The sequence below is a fragment of the Phalacrocorax carbo genome, chromosome 3 (assembly GCF_963921805.1).
Source record: "Phalacrocorax carbo chromosome 3, bPhaCar2.1, whole genome shotgun sequence".
NCBI lineage: Eukaryota > Metazoa > Chordata > Aves > Suliformes > Phalacrocoracidae > Phalacrocorax > Phalacrocorax carbo.
This window is the reverse complement of record NC_087515.1, coordinates 89,274,427-89,291,029: the sequence shown is the minus strand read 5'-3', so window position 1 is coordinate 89,291,029 and position 16,603 is coordinate 89,274,427. Positions and strand designations below refer to the sequence as shown.

Below are 16,603 nucleotides of genomic sequence, written 5' to 3'. Positions count from 1 at the left end.
CCGTGGTCTGACCAACTCGGTTTGTTACAGTACACAGAGGACCTGTAGCAGTTGTGCCACTAGGCCAGCCACAGAAGGGGAGGAACCTTGATTGCGTAGGGCAGCCCAATTAACGCTTCCACTACCAAAAGGATGTTATATTTTACATGGCAAAGACAGAGCAGTTCTCTTTTACAGGAAATAGGAGGTAGACTAGTGTTTTGAGTGTGCTACTCCTACCACATGCCTGGGAGACAGCGATGGTGACAGGCCTGGCCTCCCCCAAATGGCTGTGCCACACACGCTATTCTGCAGTTGGGGTGATGGAGCACACACGCACCTCCGAGAGCAGAGAGAGTTTCCAAGCTGCATTAGCAATGACACGCGGGACAGTATTTACATTTTTAAAAATCCTTTTACTGAGAGATGTGATGTTACGTTGCGTCTTGCCTCATTACATTTGAGTTACAGGTGTAATGCCAAGAAGTTTCATTCCGTTGGCTAGAACTGAGCGTGCAGCTTGAAAGAGACAGAGCCTTGCCTGGAAAACAAGAATAGCTGTCAGCTTATGGTATTGCTACAGAACGGGGCATAGTTCTCAGTTAGAAGCAGCCTGTGAGAGGTGAGAGCGCAGCCTCTGTCCCCATGCAGGGCGCTGGGATGCGGACACGCACATACTCTGAGTACTGAGTAACACAGCAACGCTGTCAGAACTCACAGCAGCTGCCGATAGCCCGTTGCAGTGTCAACAGAGGGACACTTGTCAATGAAGGGAAGCTGGAAAGTGGTGTCCTGCCCAGTCTAGTACCCTCAGGGCAGAGTGACGAGAGGCGATTCCTGCAAAAGAGCTAGCAATGACTGAAAAAATTGAAGTCTTTCACGTACCACAGGCTGTTACAGCCTGAGGATACTGCTGGGATCCCTCCTTTTGCTGTGCTGGGGTTAGATGCTGTCAAGCAACTATGGGCTGCTTTGAAAGTTTCGCTCTTCCCTGTCAATGTCTCGGCTGTTACACAGCTGGCTGTTTGGGAGGGGCTCTATGAACCTTGCTCCAGAAAAAAATAGTCCTTGAAAGTTGTCACACTGTAAGATATTTAGAATTTTTTTTTTTTTTAACAGGATAGAGAAGTGAAATTTTCTTTGTAGCTTGGACTGCCTTAGTCCGCCTTCAAAAGCAGGAATACCTACAGCATCTAAGCTCAAATACAGAGTGCAGCTCCATCAATTCTACTGAATTTTTTTCCCCCCACAGCACAGCTCAACACTTAAATGTGTTTTCCTACCAAAATCAGGCAGGTACTTGCTTTTGAAATAGATGAAAGAGAAAATAAGAAAGGCACTGTAATTAGTATATCATTTACTGAGCAGTTATGGGGTCAGACATTGTCTGGGAGCTCAGCAGAAAATAATTTGCATCTATTTGGAACTGCACGTTAACAGTTGTCAGCCTCCGTGCTTTAGCCAGAAAGGCAATACAGACAATATGGGATCTGTAGGTGGTGAGAAGACAGATTCAGTTAGCTCCTAATTCTCTGTCTTTCCACGTAAGCACTGAAGGAAACCATTGGAAATTAACCAGCAAGTTTAAAATGCTCAAATGTTTACTTTTAAAATGTTCAGAAGAAAAGGTGATGAGCAGGAACAGGGTTTGGAGCAGTGTCCGTATGGAGCATGCTCTTCTGAGAAGGCAGCCCCTTCCAGAAGGCTCAGCCGTGAACAGCAGCCCCTGCCCTCTCACCACTGCGCCGCCCATGGGACAGCCGGCGCGGTGGCCCCTTGGCCTGCAGGCGCAGATTCGCCCAAGTGGTCACACAGCTGGGTAGGCAAATCCCGAATGGACCGGTCCACTGGGATGCCCTACACGGACGCCAGCCACGTAACAAGGCGGTGCCGTACCTGGGCTAGTTCAGGGGTGCTGCCTTTCACAGGAAGAGTTTTATGTGCCACGGCTGCAAGATGGCTGAAATGGAAACCACAGTGAGAATGCTGAGACCCACCAAGTCTCTTGACAAGAGCAGGGCTACAGGCTACAGAAGGCAGCAGAACTGGAAGAGCCACAACTGCAGCATGCCAGAGACTTCTCTCCAACAGCCCCTTTCACCTGGCTGAGGGAGGGCATGGGTTTCTGTAGCCTGCAGGTTGTCAGGACATGCAATCAACAACTTAGTGCTCCTAAAATAACCCCAAAACAATCTCTCCACTACCTGACTCCCCACACCCCACCCCCCCAAAAAAAAACCCCAACAAAAATGCACCCAAAACTGGTCTGGAAAGATCCTTGAGAGCCTGCCCTGCCCCTCCTGAGGCGCATGACTCATACAATTTTCCTGAACTTGTTAAAGCCTTCCCCATACGCAGGCTCCACATCTTCCTCTGCAAGTCCCCTCCAGTGTTTCACTGTGCTGTTAAATCAGACAGGTCGCTCTGGGGACCCTCCCTATGGAGGTCACCTACGCAGTATGACCTACAGTAATAATATGCTTTGTCCTTTTCAATGCATAGGCTGAGGTCAGTAGTTAAAAGGGGTTTGGACAAAATTTCCTAGCTGAAATTTTGAGATTTGAGAGTGTACTATCAGCTCAGATCTGCTCTTTAAGATATGATCAGTCCAGCTTGATTTTGGGTTCAGACACTGGGTTACAACCAAGTGATTCTCTTTTCTTGAAAGCAGTTTCTGAGGCGGTTCCTGGCTCCTTCGTTCCTGGTTCCAACCTCAATCTCTACTATTTATTATATTATTTGCTACCCTGCTTTATACCTTCCCCACTCCAGAGAAACTGTCCCACAGATTTACATCTTCCCACTCTCTTTACTCTTCAAAGCAGTGCAGATGTGAGGGCTGCAGGGCCAGCTCAGGAAGACCTGTCCTTACCAGAGATGGACGCCAGTATCAGCAATCACCTTACCTAAGTGTGAGGAGGTAGCTAACAATGTGCTTGGGTTGCAGATCCTGAGAAGATCTATAGAGGACTTCATCGTACCTGTGAAGAAAGAAAAGGTTGGGTTGGTGTTAAAGTGGTAGGAAGGCGTACTCAGCTACAAGGCGCGGCAGACGTGAAGTCAGAACAAACACACAACCACAACTGCAGAATTAATGAAAATAATCTTGTGAACCAAACCTAAGCCACGTAATTAGTACAAAATTGTTTATTTCTTCCTCGTTGACTTATTATTGAAGGAGAGTGCTTCTGCTCCTCGTCATGCAGACACCATAGATGGCAGAGCTCAGAGAGACAGGCTATAGCAAAGAGAACACAAGAGCTATATTTTATATTTGCTCCTGGAACATTATGTCTGGTTTTACATTTCAACACTAATTTTAAGTGTCTAGGAGCAAACAACATGTATTAAATAACCAAGGCAGTCAAAATAATCCCTTGGAGGATGTTGCCTTTAGTAAATGCAGCTTAGAATTTTAAGTAGCTAAAGGGAGTCTTGTAACATTAGAAAAGACAAAACCAAAGTGGGTTTACAGAATTGTGGAATAAAATCAACTTATGTAAGACTGTATTAAACGGGTTAATACAGGGAGAGTCATGGAAATCCATGTTCTCTTCATGTGTTCTGCTGTCCCCTTGCACGCATCTTTTTCACAGCCTGCAAGACATTACCAACACCACCTCTGGAGCAGAATAGATTTCAAATTCAAAGTGGGGAGTGGGCTTCCTGGTCTTTGCTCAGCGCCCAGGCCCATCCCCACCAGCATGCCCACGCTGAACTTCCCTGGGATCTTCCGCCTTTAAAGGCAAGCTGCAGGAGAACTGGCGAGTGAGCTCTGGTAACAGGGGAAGGCTCAGCGGTCACTAAGGGCTACACCACCAGGGAGAGAGTGCCCTCCATTCCCTTGGCGGGCAAACTACAGAAACACCTCTGGCAGGTGCACTCATCAGCTCATCTCAGCCAGCACGCCCCAGGTGGCCACTGTTCAAACCGGGAAGGTCACTGCCTTTATACCACTGCGCAACAGATGCGAGAGAGACAAAATCAGGGGAACCTCTGCGTTGTCTCAGGGACAGCTTAGATACCAGCACCTGTTGGCCCCGCAGTGATGTAGGTACAGAACAATTACTATTAAGTTAACAAGCACCATCAAACAGCTATTAATAAAGCTTCATGGAGCAATAAAGTCGGTATCAAATGAAGGGGCCCCTTTTGATACCAACTTTGTCGCCTCATGAAGCTGCCATTTCAGTGTTGGCCTATGACAACTTGTTAGATTAAGTCACCAGTTAAATAATACACTTCTGCAGGGATATATGTGCTACCTTCAATCTACTGTTCATTAGTCTGCAAAGTTAATGGTATTCAGAACTGTTCAGCTTATTTTAAGAGCAAATGTTTGGTAGCTTTTCAAAACAGCAGAAGCAGAGCCCCAGGAAGTGGGCTTCTGACAGCTCAGGAGCATTTATCATGGCAACTTTTCAAGAAGAATCTACTCACGGCAACTCACAAGGAGGACTGAACAGTAATTGTTACTCCTGAAATCATGGGATATTTAAACATGAGTTTGTTAGCCACTAGGTGTCTGGTCTAATGGACAACCTAAATCCTGCTTTCTGCTGGAAGTCAGGGTCCCAGGAGATGTTTCATACAGATTCCATATGGTGCCTTGCCAGGCCCAAAGACCTCTGCGATAAGCAGACCTGAAGCACTATAAAAACAAGAGCCCTGCAGTGGAGCAACATCCTCTGTTGGAAAATGGACACGTCCGGGATGCAGCCGTCCCTGCAGATCTACCCGAAATACATTGACCCTGTCAGTTTTCACACATAAGACCGGCTGATCTGATAAAAGCCAAGAAATGACCCACGAGTTTTCTGTGAAATACGATTACACTGGATAAATAAGACACTACTGGTCTTATTTAGAGTGCTGGCTGGTCCTGCTCAAGAGAGCATGCAGCACGCAGTAAACTGCAGGCAAACCTCTTGAGCCAGTTAATGGTAGGACTCTGCAACCTACAGTTGCAGGCTGAGAGGAGCCACCTGGGATTCGGGCACAACTTTTGGAAGTCCGAATTTTAAACAGATGCCCTCAAGAAGGCCTTAGGGTGGCCAAAGGAGTTAAAGCCCTGCAACATGCAGTGCACAATGCGGTATGTAGGACCTCTCACTAGGAATTCTGAAAGCCTCAATTCCAACTCCATCACAGGCTGCACAACATGGACAACTCCCTTGTCTCTTTTAATTACGTACCTGTGAAATAATGAAAACAAACTGCTCAACTTTAAGACTGAATTAATGAAGCACACTACTGCTTTTAACAGAAATTAGCTGCGTATATTCAGTAGCTCTGAAGGATGTTGAGCTACCAAATGTGCGCGCACATACTCCGTTTCTCCTCACTCAGGAGCAATTCCTCTCTCCTTTCCCACATGAAAAAACCAGAACCAGAGGGACCAAGCAAATCTGCAGCTAATATTTATATGGAGCTTAGCATATTTCTGTGAAGACAAGAAATAATTAAGAGGCTCATGTACACAGAGCACGTTCCAAATATTGCTTTTTCCCCTCATGTGGCTTCTAAAGTCCATGACGATTGCAAGTGAGGGCTACTGTTGCAATCAGTATGACCCAACAGACAAGCCATTGCCTGAAATAGCCATTTTTCTCTTATGATCATGCAGTCTGTGCCTGCTCAACAGGCTGGCAGCAAATCCAGAAGTTTATTTTAAGGGAACTGGTATTTGGAAGGAAAACCAGACAAACCTGAGAAGATGCTGAAGAACAGAGATGGCATCTGGCTCTTGCAGGCACGCCACATTAACGTCAGTTAGCTGCGCGTCCCCATGCATCTGTTCTAAACTAAAATGTAAGAATGAAAAACAAGTGTTGGATGAAAAACTCTTGTTAGCAAAGCTGAAAAACAGTAATTTGTGTTTTTAAGAAGAAAGGGTAGGCATCTTCTGCTCAAGCTGAATGGAACACTGAGACAGACTAGCTGACTTCAACCCAAGATGAAAAGATTAAAATTTGTGCTAGCCATTCAGTATCAACAGGATTAGAGATATACACGGACAACAGGTCCAGAAGCTGATGCTAAAAGGAGTAGGGAGGCACCCTAGTACCATCAATACCTAGATGATAAGGGAGTACAAGAGGAATAGACTACAAAAGGGATCAGGCTTGCACACTCTCCCTGAATACCATCTCCTGTTACCATTGCCTCAGGCAGAGCACCAGGTTGGTACGGACTTTCAGCCTGATCCAGGAAGGTATCTTACATGCTTTTATGAAAATACGTATCAATGTCTGCATTAAAAATGCCCTGACAGATCACTACAGTTGATAAAACTGTTCAAAATGGACTCTTCTGAAATTCTGTTAAAAAATAATTAAACATGTCAGGTGGACCTGAGTCAACAGGAAGGGGTCTGCTGTTAACCTTGTGTACCAACAGCGGGAAATAACAGGATGTTAAAAACAAAAACCAAAACCCACTAGCCACAGTGGTAGCCAAAAACATCGAAGTTCCATGATTTTTGTTTTTACATCAGCTTCCTTAATCATGGGCCACCGTTCTTCATCACTGACACCAACCACACAGAGAGGCTGTTCTAGAGCTGAGGAAGTTCATGGACAGTTTGCTCAGCCCTGTGGAAATGAGGTGGGAATTTCATTTTAATTTACTTGCTCTTCTGGGAATTCTCAGTGATTCCTACCATAAACTCACACCTCTGCTGAAAAAAATGATCACATGTCATATTTAGGGAAGGAGTTAACACTACTACTTAAAGCAGTAAGTTAGTAAGGTTAAAATACATGTCAAAACTGTACTTCTGCATACAAACGCTCCTCTTTCTTACCTATGGAGTCTGGCATGGGTGTACTGCAAGAACACGCCTGTATCTCCACGACTTTGAAGAGCTCGTTCCCAGCTAAACTGATAATCAGATGACAGAAGGCCTCGGAAGTCCTGGAACAACAAATGAATGTCACCTAGATATGGCTCTCCATCTCAGTTTTTAACTTTTCACAGAAGATGCAAACACCTCAGGAGGCAGCCCCAGACTCACCTGAATGATCAGTGCCGCAAGACCAACTTTCTCTGCTGTCTCCGTGGGGTCTTCTGTCTCTTTGGTTGCTGAAGAGAAACAGAGAATAAGAAATCATAAGTCTGTAGCAGCCTAACGACTCCCTTGCTCAGACTTGGAGATGCCAATAAAACAGCATCTTTAAAACTGTGAAGTAGCAATATGGAAATTGTCAGGATGCACACAGCAAGAAGTCCAGGATACAAATCTTTCTTAGAATCACAGAATCATAGAATGGTTTGGGTTGGAAGGGACCTTTAGAGGTCATCTAGTCCAACCCCCCTGCACTGAGCAGGGACAATTAGATCAGGTTGCTCAGATCCCCGTCCAACCTGACCTTGAATGTCTCCAGGGATGAGGCCTCCACAGCCTCTCTGGGCAACCTGTTCCGGTGTTTCACCACCCTCATTGTAAGGCATTTTTTCCTTATATCCTGTCTAAATCTACCCTTCTTTAGTTTAAAACCATCACCCCTTGTCCTGTCACAACAGGCCTTGCTAGAGAGATTGCCCCCATCCTTCCTATTAAGTCCCCCTTTAAGTACTGAAAGGCTGCAATAAGGTCTCCCCACAGCCTTCTCTTCTCCAGGCTGAAGAAGTTGAGATAGAGCTGTTTCTGATAGGCTTTTTCTCACTTCCCCTAGTATGTGTAATGCAGATTTTAAGGTCAGAAGGGTTCATTACAACAGGCTAGCTACACTACACTAAATTCCTCTTCACAATTCAGACACCCAGTCTCCAAGGTCAGGAAAAGAATGACAGGGCAATTCAGATTTTGTTTAAAGTCTGATAGAAAACATAAAGTGATATGGAGGCATAAATAGACAAATTATTCCAATGGCTAATGGAGCATTTGGATGCACATTTAGAGAGTATTTACACCTTCCACTGTAGATACCTAAACTGACTGTACTCAGAGAATCTGAACTGAGAGAATGATAGAATGGTTTGGGTTGGAAGGGACCTTCAAAGATCAGCTAGTCCAACCTCCCTGCCACAGCCCGGGACATCTTCAGCTAGACCAGGTTGCTCAGAGCCCCATCCAACCTGGCCTTGAACACCTCCAGGGATGGGGCAACCACAGCTTTTCTGGGCAACCTGTTCCAGTGCCTCACCACCCTCATCGTAAAAACTTTCTTCCTTCCAATCTAAACCTACTATCTTTCAGTTTAAAACATTTGTCCCTTGTCCTGTACTACAGGTCGTGGTAAAAAAGTCTTTCTCAGTCTTATAAGCTCCCTTTATATAATGAAAGTCTGCAATAACATCGCCCCACAGCCTTCTCTTCTCCAGGCTGAGCAACCCCAACTCTCTCAGCCTGTCCTCATAGGAGAGGCGTTCTAGTCCTCTGAGTCCCTCATCCAGACCCGCTCCAATAGGTCCATGTCTTTCCTGGGCTGAGGGCTCCAGAGCTGGATGCAGCACTCCAGGTGGGGTCTCACCAGAGCAGAGGGGCAGAATCATCCTCGACCTTGACCTGCTGGCCCTGCTGCTTTTGATGCAGCCCAGGTTACAGTTGGCCTTCTGGGCTGCGAGTGCACATTGTTGGCTCATGTCCAGCTTTTCATTCACCAGTACCCCCAAGTCCTTCTCCACAGGGCTGCTCTCAATCCCTTCATCCCCCAGCCTGTATTGATATTGGGGGTTGACCCAACCCTGGTGCAGGACCTTGCACTTGGCCTTGTTGAACCTCACATGCCTACCTCTCCAGCTTGTCAAGGTCCCTTTGGATGACATCTCATCCTTCTGGTGTGTCAACTGCACCACTCAGCTTGGTGTCATCTGCAAACCTGCTGAGAGTGCACTCGATCCCACTGTCTATGTCATTGATGAAGATATTAAATAGTATTGATCCCAGTATGGACCCTTGAGGGACACCACTTATTAATGGTTTCCACCTTGGACATTGAGCCACTGACAGATAACTCTTTGGACATGGCCATCCAACCAGCCAGTTCCTTATCCAACAGCCCATCCATTAAATTTGTATCTCTCCCCTGTAGAAAGAAGGATGTTGTGGGGGATCATATCAAAGGCCTTACAGAAGTCCAGGTAGACGACATTCATAGCTCTTCCCTCGTCCACTGGTGCAGTCACTCAATCATAGAAGGCCACTAGATTAGTCAGACACGATTTGCCCTTCTCCCTGGGTAGACATGACAACAACCTCTCCAAAGCTGCTCTAACTAAATAGACTGAACTTAAGTCTATCATCACAAAACCTAATTAATCTGGAAGACTCTAAGAGAGAATGCCTTCACAACACCTGCAGAGACATGTCTGCAAAGCCATTTCCAGCTTTTTCACAACTCAAGCGATATTCTTCAGCAAATAAGCAGCATGCTGTTGTGTACAGAAATTCACCTAAGGGCCTGTTTCATTCCCTGTCTCACAGGGAAGTTCACAGGCCCAAGCTGGTGCTCCAGTTCACCAGAAGTGCAGCAAACTTGCCTATATAACAGCACTTCAGATGCTGGATCTTCTGGGAAATCAATTACTTGTGCTTGGACCCACAACCTTGCCTAGTAGAAAGGTGACGATTCTGACATACATAACACTTTCTATTTTTAAACTCAGATAACAGTGTACTCTTGCAGGGTCTCCTCTTCCTGATTGCCTGTACTGGAGAGAAAGGAGGGTTCTTATCACAGTCTTTCACAAGACAAATCTGTACCACTTTAGCAAGGGCCAAGTGCATGTTTTTATTGTGGTATATGTAATCTATTAAATTTGCAGAGTTCAGCTTACAATTTCCTGTCCCAGCCAATTTCCCACTAACAGCAGAATATACAGAATTCAGCTGTTCTCTTAAGGCACTGCTTAAGCTGAAACAGTTTTGCAGTACAGTTTTAGTACTCTTAGATTTCTGCCTTTTACTTTGCTATTTCTTCGTGCCAGGTCAGCAATGCCAGCTGAGACAACTTTGAGTAGTTCACACTACTCCTACTTTTGTTATTTACAAAATTCAGAAAGGATTAAGTTTGAAAAATGTGGGGATAGTTCATAGCCCTGAGAAGTCTCAGACTGGCTATTCATTCACAGAGACAAATATGTTTAGATTACATTATTACATTTCATAACTGAGATTTGTTTCAAAACAGAACAACTGTCTCAGAATTCAGGCTTTTGTTTAGATGCTTGATGAGATGCAGACAAAGCTGTCTAAGAGAAAGTAAAGTGGCAAAGGAGGTAATAAGCATTACAGAGAGGATTTATGTGGATTGCAGGATTCACTGAGATGAGTAGAAAGAAAAAGGATGCTAGTAATGGTAACATAACTAGCACAAGAACTGTGTACAGTTAAAAGCAAAGAGTTTATACAAAGGTATTTAACTAACCAGCTCCAGCTCCACACAGGCATGATTTTTAAAGCTAGCATTGGCTGTTAGATGCCCAGCTTCCCAGATCTTCTCAATGACAGTGAGGCATTTTGATGCCACACACAAGTATGTAATATCTTCTACTGTGTATCCAAATGCTTTTCAGACCTTGAAGACATTGCTATGAGTCAGGGATTTAAGATTTCTAATTTAAGAAAGGGGAAGTAAGGCAGGAATTCAAACATAGGAGGGAAAAATTCTACAAGCACAGGTAGTATTTACGGTCTAATGGATAACTCTGGGGAGCGCTGCAGTGCCATCTGAACACATCGCTTCTTTCAGCTGATCTTCTGCCTGCTGCTTCTGCAATGGAACACCAGTCTGTACCTCTGCCCTGTCAGTTCAGTCCAGCATAAAAATAAGTTTACTTTGCACTCAGCTATGATACTGACCTTTAAACTGAAGCTCTAAGCTCCATTCCTCTCTGCAGTAAAACTGGTTTGAATCCGAGGGTCACCCTTCTATCATTCTGCCTGCCCCTCCTCCTCCTTGCCCACTCTACAAGCAAAATTATCTGGATTAAAAAAGCCGAGGAGGCAGAGCAAGGAAGGTGCACACTACTTAACCTGATCCGTTCATTGATTCAATTCAGCACCTAACTCCAGAAAGCACAAGAGGGGGCAGCATTTCACAGGGAACTGCTTGAAATCTTCACTGCGTCAAGAGCAAACAGCTCTAGAGCCACAGGCCGAGGCACAGGCAAACACCCCCTTCAGCAGATTCTGCTGCAGAGCACTGACCTCCTGGGGACTCCGGAAACAGTCGTGAGGCTGGGAGGATGGCAGGGAAGTAGTTGCAGACAAGCTACAGTCAATCTTGCCAGAGAAAACTGTCAGAGCTACAAATCCTTTGGATGAAATCTGACTGTTCCCTGAACTCCAGCCCCAGTCTCACTGTTGACTCATTTGTCCCTCCAGAAAAAAAGTAACTGTTGTCCCCAAAAGGCAGGTGCGTCCTTCCCAGTGCAAAAGCATGATGAAATAATTTCACCGAGTGTTAAAATTTGCAGATCTGTAATTTAGGGAAGTTCACAGAGTTGCAAAGGATTATTTTAACATTGTTTATATTATGGGAGATACAAAGAGCACACGGATCAGGGCATATCCCTGCGATTAGTCTGATGCGGGGAAAAGTGAAAGGCAGAAAAGACGACAAGTTTTTGATCAAGACAGAACATCAAAAGAAATTAATAAGACCTGAAAGAGCTAACTTTTTGCAGAAGCCATGTTTTGTAACATCCTTGAGCGAACTTCATTTAAAACATCTTCCAGGAAAATTACTTCTCCTCTCCGAGTCTTCATCCCTTGAACTAGACCAAAAGACACATGCTGGCACCTGTGTTGAAAAGCAGCAGGACCTAAAATTACATTTTAATCAAGAGAAATGTTTGCAGTGTTTGTTCAGAGCTGGATTCTTACCAGGAAACAGCAATAGCAGCTGAATAAATAGCACTCCAATGTGGGAAGCTTGGTGATATAATCAGTAACTCTCATTTCAGCAACCAAAGCTCCATACTTATTGTATAATGGGAAAATTATGATCAGAATTATGATAACCTGGTCATTTGTGTGCTCATGGGAACCTCTCTTGCTACCAGCTTTAGTACAGAGGACTCAATGCAATAAATTGCAATAAATTGAGGAGAGGCAGGATGTAGACAGATCAAATTACTGTGGCAACACAGATCTGTTAATAACATTAGAAAGGGAGTTATAATAATTCCATTGTAGCCACATTAAACTAAAAATGTAATTAATCATTGCTAATAATAAAACATTCATTGCTTCTGCTCACAATAATCCCAAGCATTATTCTGGATCCTAAGGCAATTTTAGTGCAACTTTAAGCACTGTGAAAGGAGGCAGACTAATATTCCTGAAGGCTAAAATCCTATATTTAACCACAAAAGACACACAGTCTGTCGGAGAGGAATGTGATTTAGTCTGCAGACCCATTATTAACCTTTACTCAGATTGCTAACAGGATTGGTAATTACAATGAGTAACAGCGGGGATACGTTTCCCTGCAATAGATATTTCAAGCCTGAAGCGTGATTCAAACTCAGATTCTTATCTCTGCTAAAATATCATACTTCAAGAAGTAATTGTTTAATATGTGATCACACAACATCCCAGAAGCTATGCCATAAAGTCTCTGAAGGAGACCCTTTTTCCCATTCTTACATCAAGCAGTTTTGAAAGAACTGTTAAATGAGAGACACAGCTGTTTTTCAGATCCTGAACACATGGCGATGTCTCCCTTCACAAATAAAGCAGACCAGCAGGAGTGGACGTAGAGTTAAGAGGACCTGAGGCCCACGTTGCACACAGTTCTGAGGGTTTCATTTTCTTATTTTTTTCCTCCGTATCGGACTAGCATTAGCTGCGTCCTACGGGCCAAATGTCTGCTTGCACTCTGGAGTTCATTAGTTGCACACCAGCAGAACATCTTGTATCTTAGCTTATCCAAAATGCCTACATGATGTGCTACCGTGTGGTGGCAGGTAGACAGAATCAGGAGATTCTCTTCAAAAGAGCACTCCACTGACATTCCAATGCACATATTACCCATTCTTTAAAAAAAAAACCAAAGAAAAAGAAAAAAAGGTATATAATAAGATTCATAAATACATACCTTTCTGCCCAGTCATAACCCATGAGCTTCAGTATTTGGAACAAATGTTGAAAGTGATTATTTTGACTTTTATCTGTCTAAGGAATAGAATTGGTGCATATCAGAAAACATTCCAAGCTTGGGAAGGATTAGCGTTTAACACACAGACACGCAACACCACAGATACTGTGCCAGTAAAGTCACTGCATGCAGAATTAAGACCTATGAAGACAGGCAAGACTTGAAAAATGTAACAGCTGGAATCTATGGCAATGGGATTTTGCATCTTGTCAGAAAAAGTAATTAACCTTTTCAAAAATGGTTATTTCTAAGTCATGAAGGCAAAGCCGTGAAGTGAAATGAAACCTTGATGTTCTTTAGTGTCATGTAATCTGTAAGCTACCCATCAAACAAAATGCCTCCATTTGCACTTCAGAACTTTGCTGCTCCTGTTATATTCCCATGTTTTACATCACCAAATTTAAGGTTCCTTTGGCTTAGAAACAGAACGCCTCTTTCAGCCCTCTGTCTCCAGAACCTACTAGTTTCTTTTGTCTCCAGTGTGATTTGTGGAGCTTTACATCATCAAGTCACAGGTGCATAATTAAAAAAAAAAGTACACATGATCACATTTTCATATTAATGATGCATCTTGTGCTCTTCCACTTCCAGTGACTCTCTCCTATGCCTTAAGACATTTTCTCATAGAAGTTTCTTTATATCTAACAATGAAGGATCTTCGTCTGTGTTTCTAGCTACAGCTGTTGCTACAAAGTTCACTTTCCTACCTAGCTGCTTTGACTACATCACTCAAAGACTCCTTTATCCCTCTTTAACAAAAAAACACTGCAGTGATAACCAAGTAACTACCATTTCCTTATTTGTTTGGTGTTCCAAGACAAGGATTGAGCAGAGAGTGAAGCGCTTATCTGTGGTTTTTTTTTCTCAACTCTACCATTGTATCAAGCCTCAAGCACCTGCCTGCCCTTTCACAGTTCCTCACAACCTGCTCCACTCCTGTGCGTCACCTCTCTCTGGGCCGATTCACAGGCAAGGCTGGCAAACGGACAGTGGTGGCCATCATTTCAAACATGGCCTTCCAAGCTCTCTTCCATGCACCTTACATACGAGAGAAGTTCTCAGTACCTATTACAAAGCCAGATCTCTCTCACTAAAAGATCTCACAGTAAACTTTATAAAGTTTAGATTAAGGCCAGCTCACTGCACTGGCCAATGCTGCTTCACTGTTTCCTCTGCTCCCCTCTAGGTCTGAGTTCATCCCTGTTCTCCTGTTTTACAACAGATTATACGTCCTGTGACAGAAACTGGTTTTGTTTTGTGTGCACAACAGCATGTTCCTTGCCACCTGGACCACAATCACAGCATTTAAAAGCCTCTTAAAAGGACTGTAGCCTTTTGTGAGTAGATATTGTGACAAATCGTGGCAATACTCACTGACAAAAGACTTCAGTCCTTCTGAACTTAACTGCTTCTTTGTGACTGTTCACAGAGCAGAATTTTCAGCTAAAACTAAACTAAAAGCCAATTTAAGTTTGTAATTACTTGTCTTGACCAACATATATAGAAATAGCAAATTTAAATATAGAAATTTAAAATCCTCAACAGAAAATAATCCAATAATAATCTAATAGCTTTTTAAAATAATCCTTTAAACTCCCACAGAAATAAAAACATGAAAAGAGAGGCCAAGATAAGAATATCTATCAGGCGGTACAAGCTGAATTCCAGGTTTCAGCTGGCCACCTGAAAACTAAGCATCAACTCCTGTGGGTTTGGGATGCTGTGTGATACTGCGAGAAGCATAACAATCAGTGTTTATTATGCTTGAACAATCCACACAATTAAAATTGCATGAAAACCATATTTGTTAAGAAGGATGGAAATAAATACTAGAAGTACCACACAACTTCATCTCTGCCTGTAAGTGTGTAGGTAGGTTGAAAAAGATGAACCTGCAGACATTACCATTTCATAAACCTCCTTTTTTCCATAGCTTCATAGCATGGCAAAAATAACACAAATACTCAAAAGTAAGATTTGTATTGTGAAGAATGGCAGTTTTTGTCTTTACAGGCCCCAAAATTATACATGTTCAAATGTAGTCTAAGTGGTTAGCTATAAGGGAGAAGGTTGCAGTCTGGCAGTGTGGATTGTATTTAATTCTTCACATATAAAAGTGCTTTCATCTCCTGTGTTGAACACAACATTCAACAGAATCTTAGCACCTCTTTAATAATATGTCACACATTTTTAAGTATTTTGAATATTTTGCTCATATCTTTGCATTTTTATGAAATAAGTAGGATGTTTTAAAATATAAATTGGTGAATGCACTGATTTACAGCATTACAACCAACAAACCAATTTAATGTTCTCTTAAGCAAGTTGATCTGATGAAAATAGGATGATCTTACAAAATAAGACTCAAGAGCCACTAAATAATTTTCTTTTATATTGAAATACATTTTAATTTAATAATTAAAGACTAAAATAATCAGTGTGCTCATTTAAACCCATGAAGTCCTCCCACCTCTGGTAACACTGAGTAAAGTCTTAACACACTACAAAGCGCTGCCACAAAACAGCAGCAAAACCCAGCAAGGCTGGCAGTTCCCTCATCAGAGTTTGTCCCACAAACTCTCTTAACAGCTCATGTTATTGCCCTCTCATTTTATGACCCCACTTTCTCAGCCCTCAGAAAGTCAGAAGTGATAGAAATACTAACCATGTTATCCAAAACCTACGCAACTTTAGCAAGGTTGAAAGAACAGGACGAGACAGGCTAACCTGTCGTTTCCAGCTTGAATGAGACATTGATTATAACTGTCAGGTCGATCACGCCACAGTCCGGTTTTGCTGCCTGCCTGTTTGGACTAGGAGTGTATCAAAGAGGCCCAGGTAAGGAAATGAACAGTTACTGGAGTTCAGCCGTGAGCAGCCCAGCAGCTCAAGACTATTGCTTCTGTACTTGCTTGCTCCAGTAGCTTAATATTCATCCCCCATCCTGATTTGTGCGAAATACCCACCCACTTATTTTCTTTCTTTCTAATTGTTCCTTCTCCCTTGGTCCCTACTACCTCATGGTATTAAAAAAATACAAATAATCACCTACCCACATGAACTAGGGAGGAAGCTTCCTTAACTCCTAACACATTCCACTTTCACAGCCACACTGCTCTTCAGTACCAGTGAGTCTACTACATCCCAGTCAGTAGAGGTAACCTCCCCCCAAAACACTGCAAACCCACCCTGTTCCATGACCTTCTGTGGGAATGACAAGTTAGTGGAAACTTCTGGAAGACTGAAAATAAAAGAAGGAATGTGACTTAACTAAAAGTCACACTTTATCTGGGTATTTCATTTTATGCTTACTCTCCCCCTCCCCTGAATAATGGTATTTGTAACATTATATTGGCTTTTGAAAGAGTTGCACCAGAGAAGATTTATGGGCATTGCCAAACGCATCACAAAGGACATGCCTGAAACCTGCAGATTTTCTTTCACGGGTCATTAATTGACTTTGTTTTATAAAACATGGTTTAAAAAATTTTTTTTTCTAAATGTGGGAAAAAGAAAAT

The 16,603-nt window shown here is 43.2% G+C and overlaps 1 protein-coding gene across 4 annotated transcripts in view; it reads right to left on the bottom strand.

Moving 5' to 3' along the window:
* Nucleotides 1–374: 374 nt before the first annotated feature.
* RARS2 (arginyl-tRNA synthetase 2, mitochondrial) overlaps nucleotides 375–16,603 on the bottom strand; it is a 40,367-nt gene continuing 24,138 nt past the window's right edge. For all 4 annotated transcript variants that reach the window (XM_064447659.1, XM_064447663.1, XM_064447660.1 and 1 more), the window contains 8 exons: nucleotides 13,026–13,102; nucleotides 11,602–11,726; nucleotides 6,995–7,062; nucleotides 6,785–6,894; nucleotides 5,688–5,783; nucleotides 2,886–2,960; nucleotides 1,876–1,939; nucleotides 375–520 (listed from right to left, as the gene is read on the bottom strand). In XM_064447659.1, coding sequence (XP_064303729.1) covers nucleotides 434–520; nucleotides 1,876–1,939; nucleotides 2,886–2,960; nucleotides 5,688–5,783; nucleotides 6,785–6,894; nucleotides 6,995–7,062; nucleotides 11,602–11,726; nucleotides 13,026–13,102 — 702 coding nt within the window. In that variant the 3' untranslated portion in view covers nucleotides 375–433. The remainder of the gene's footprint in view (nucleotides 521–1,875; nucleotides 1,940–2,885; nucleotides 2,961–5,687; nucleotides 5,784–6,784; nucleotides 6,895–6,994; nucleotides 7,063–11,601; nucleotides 11,727–13,025; nucleotides 13,103–16,603) is intronic.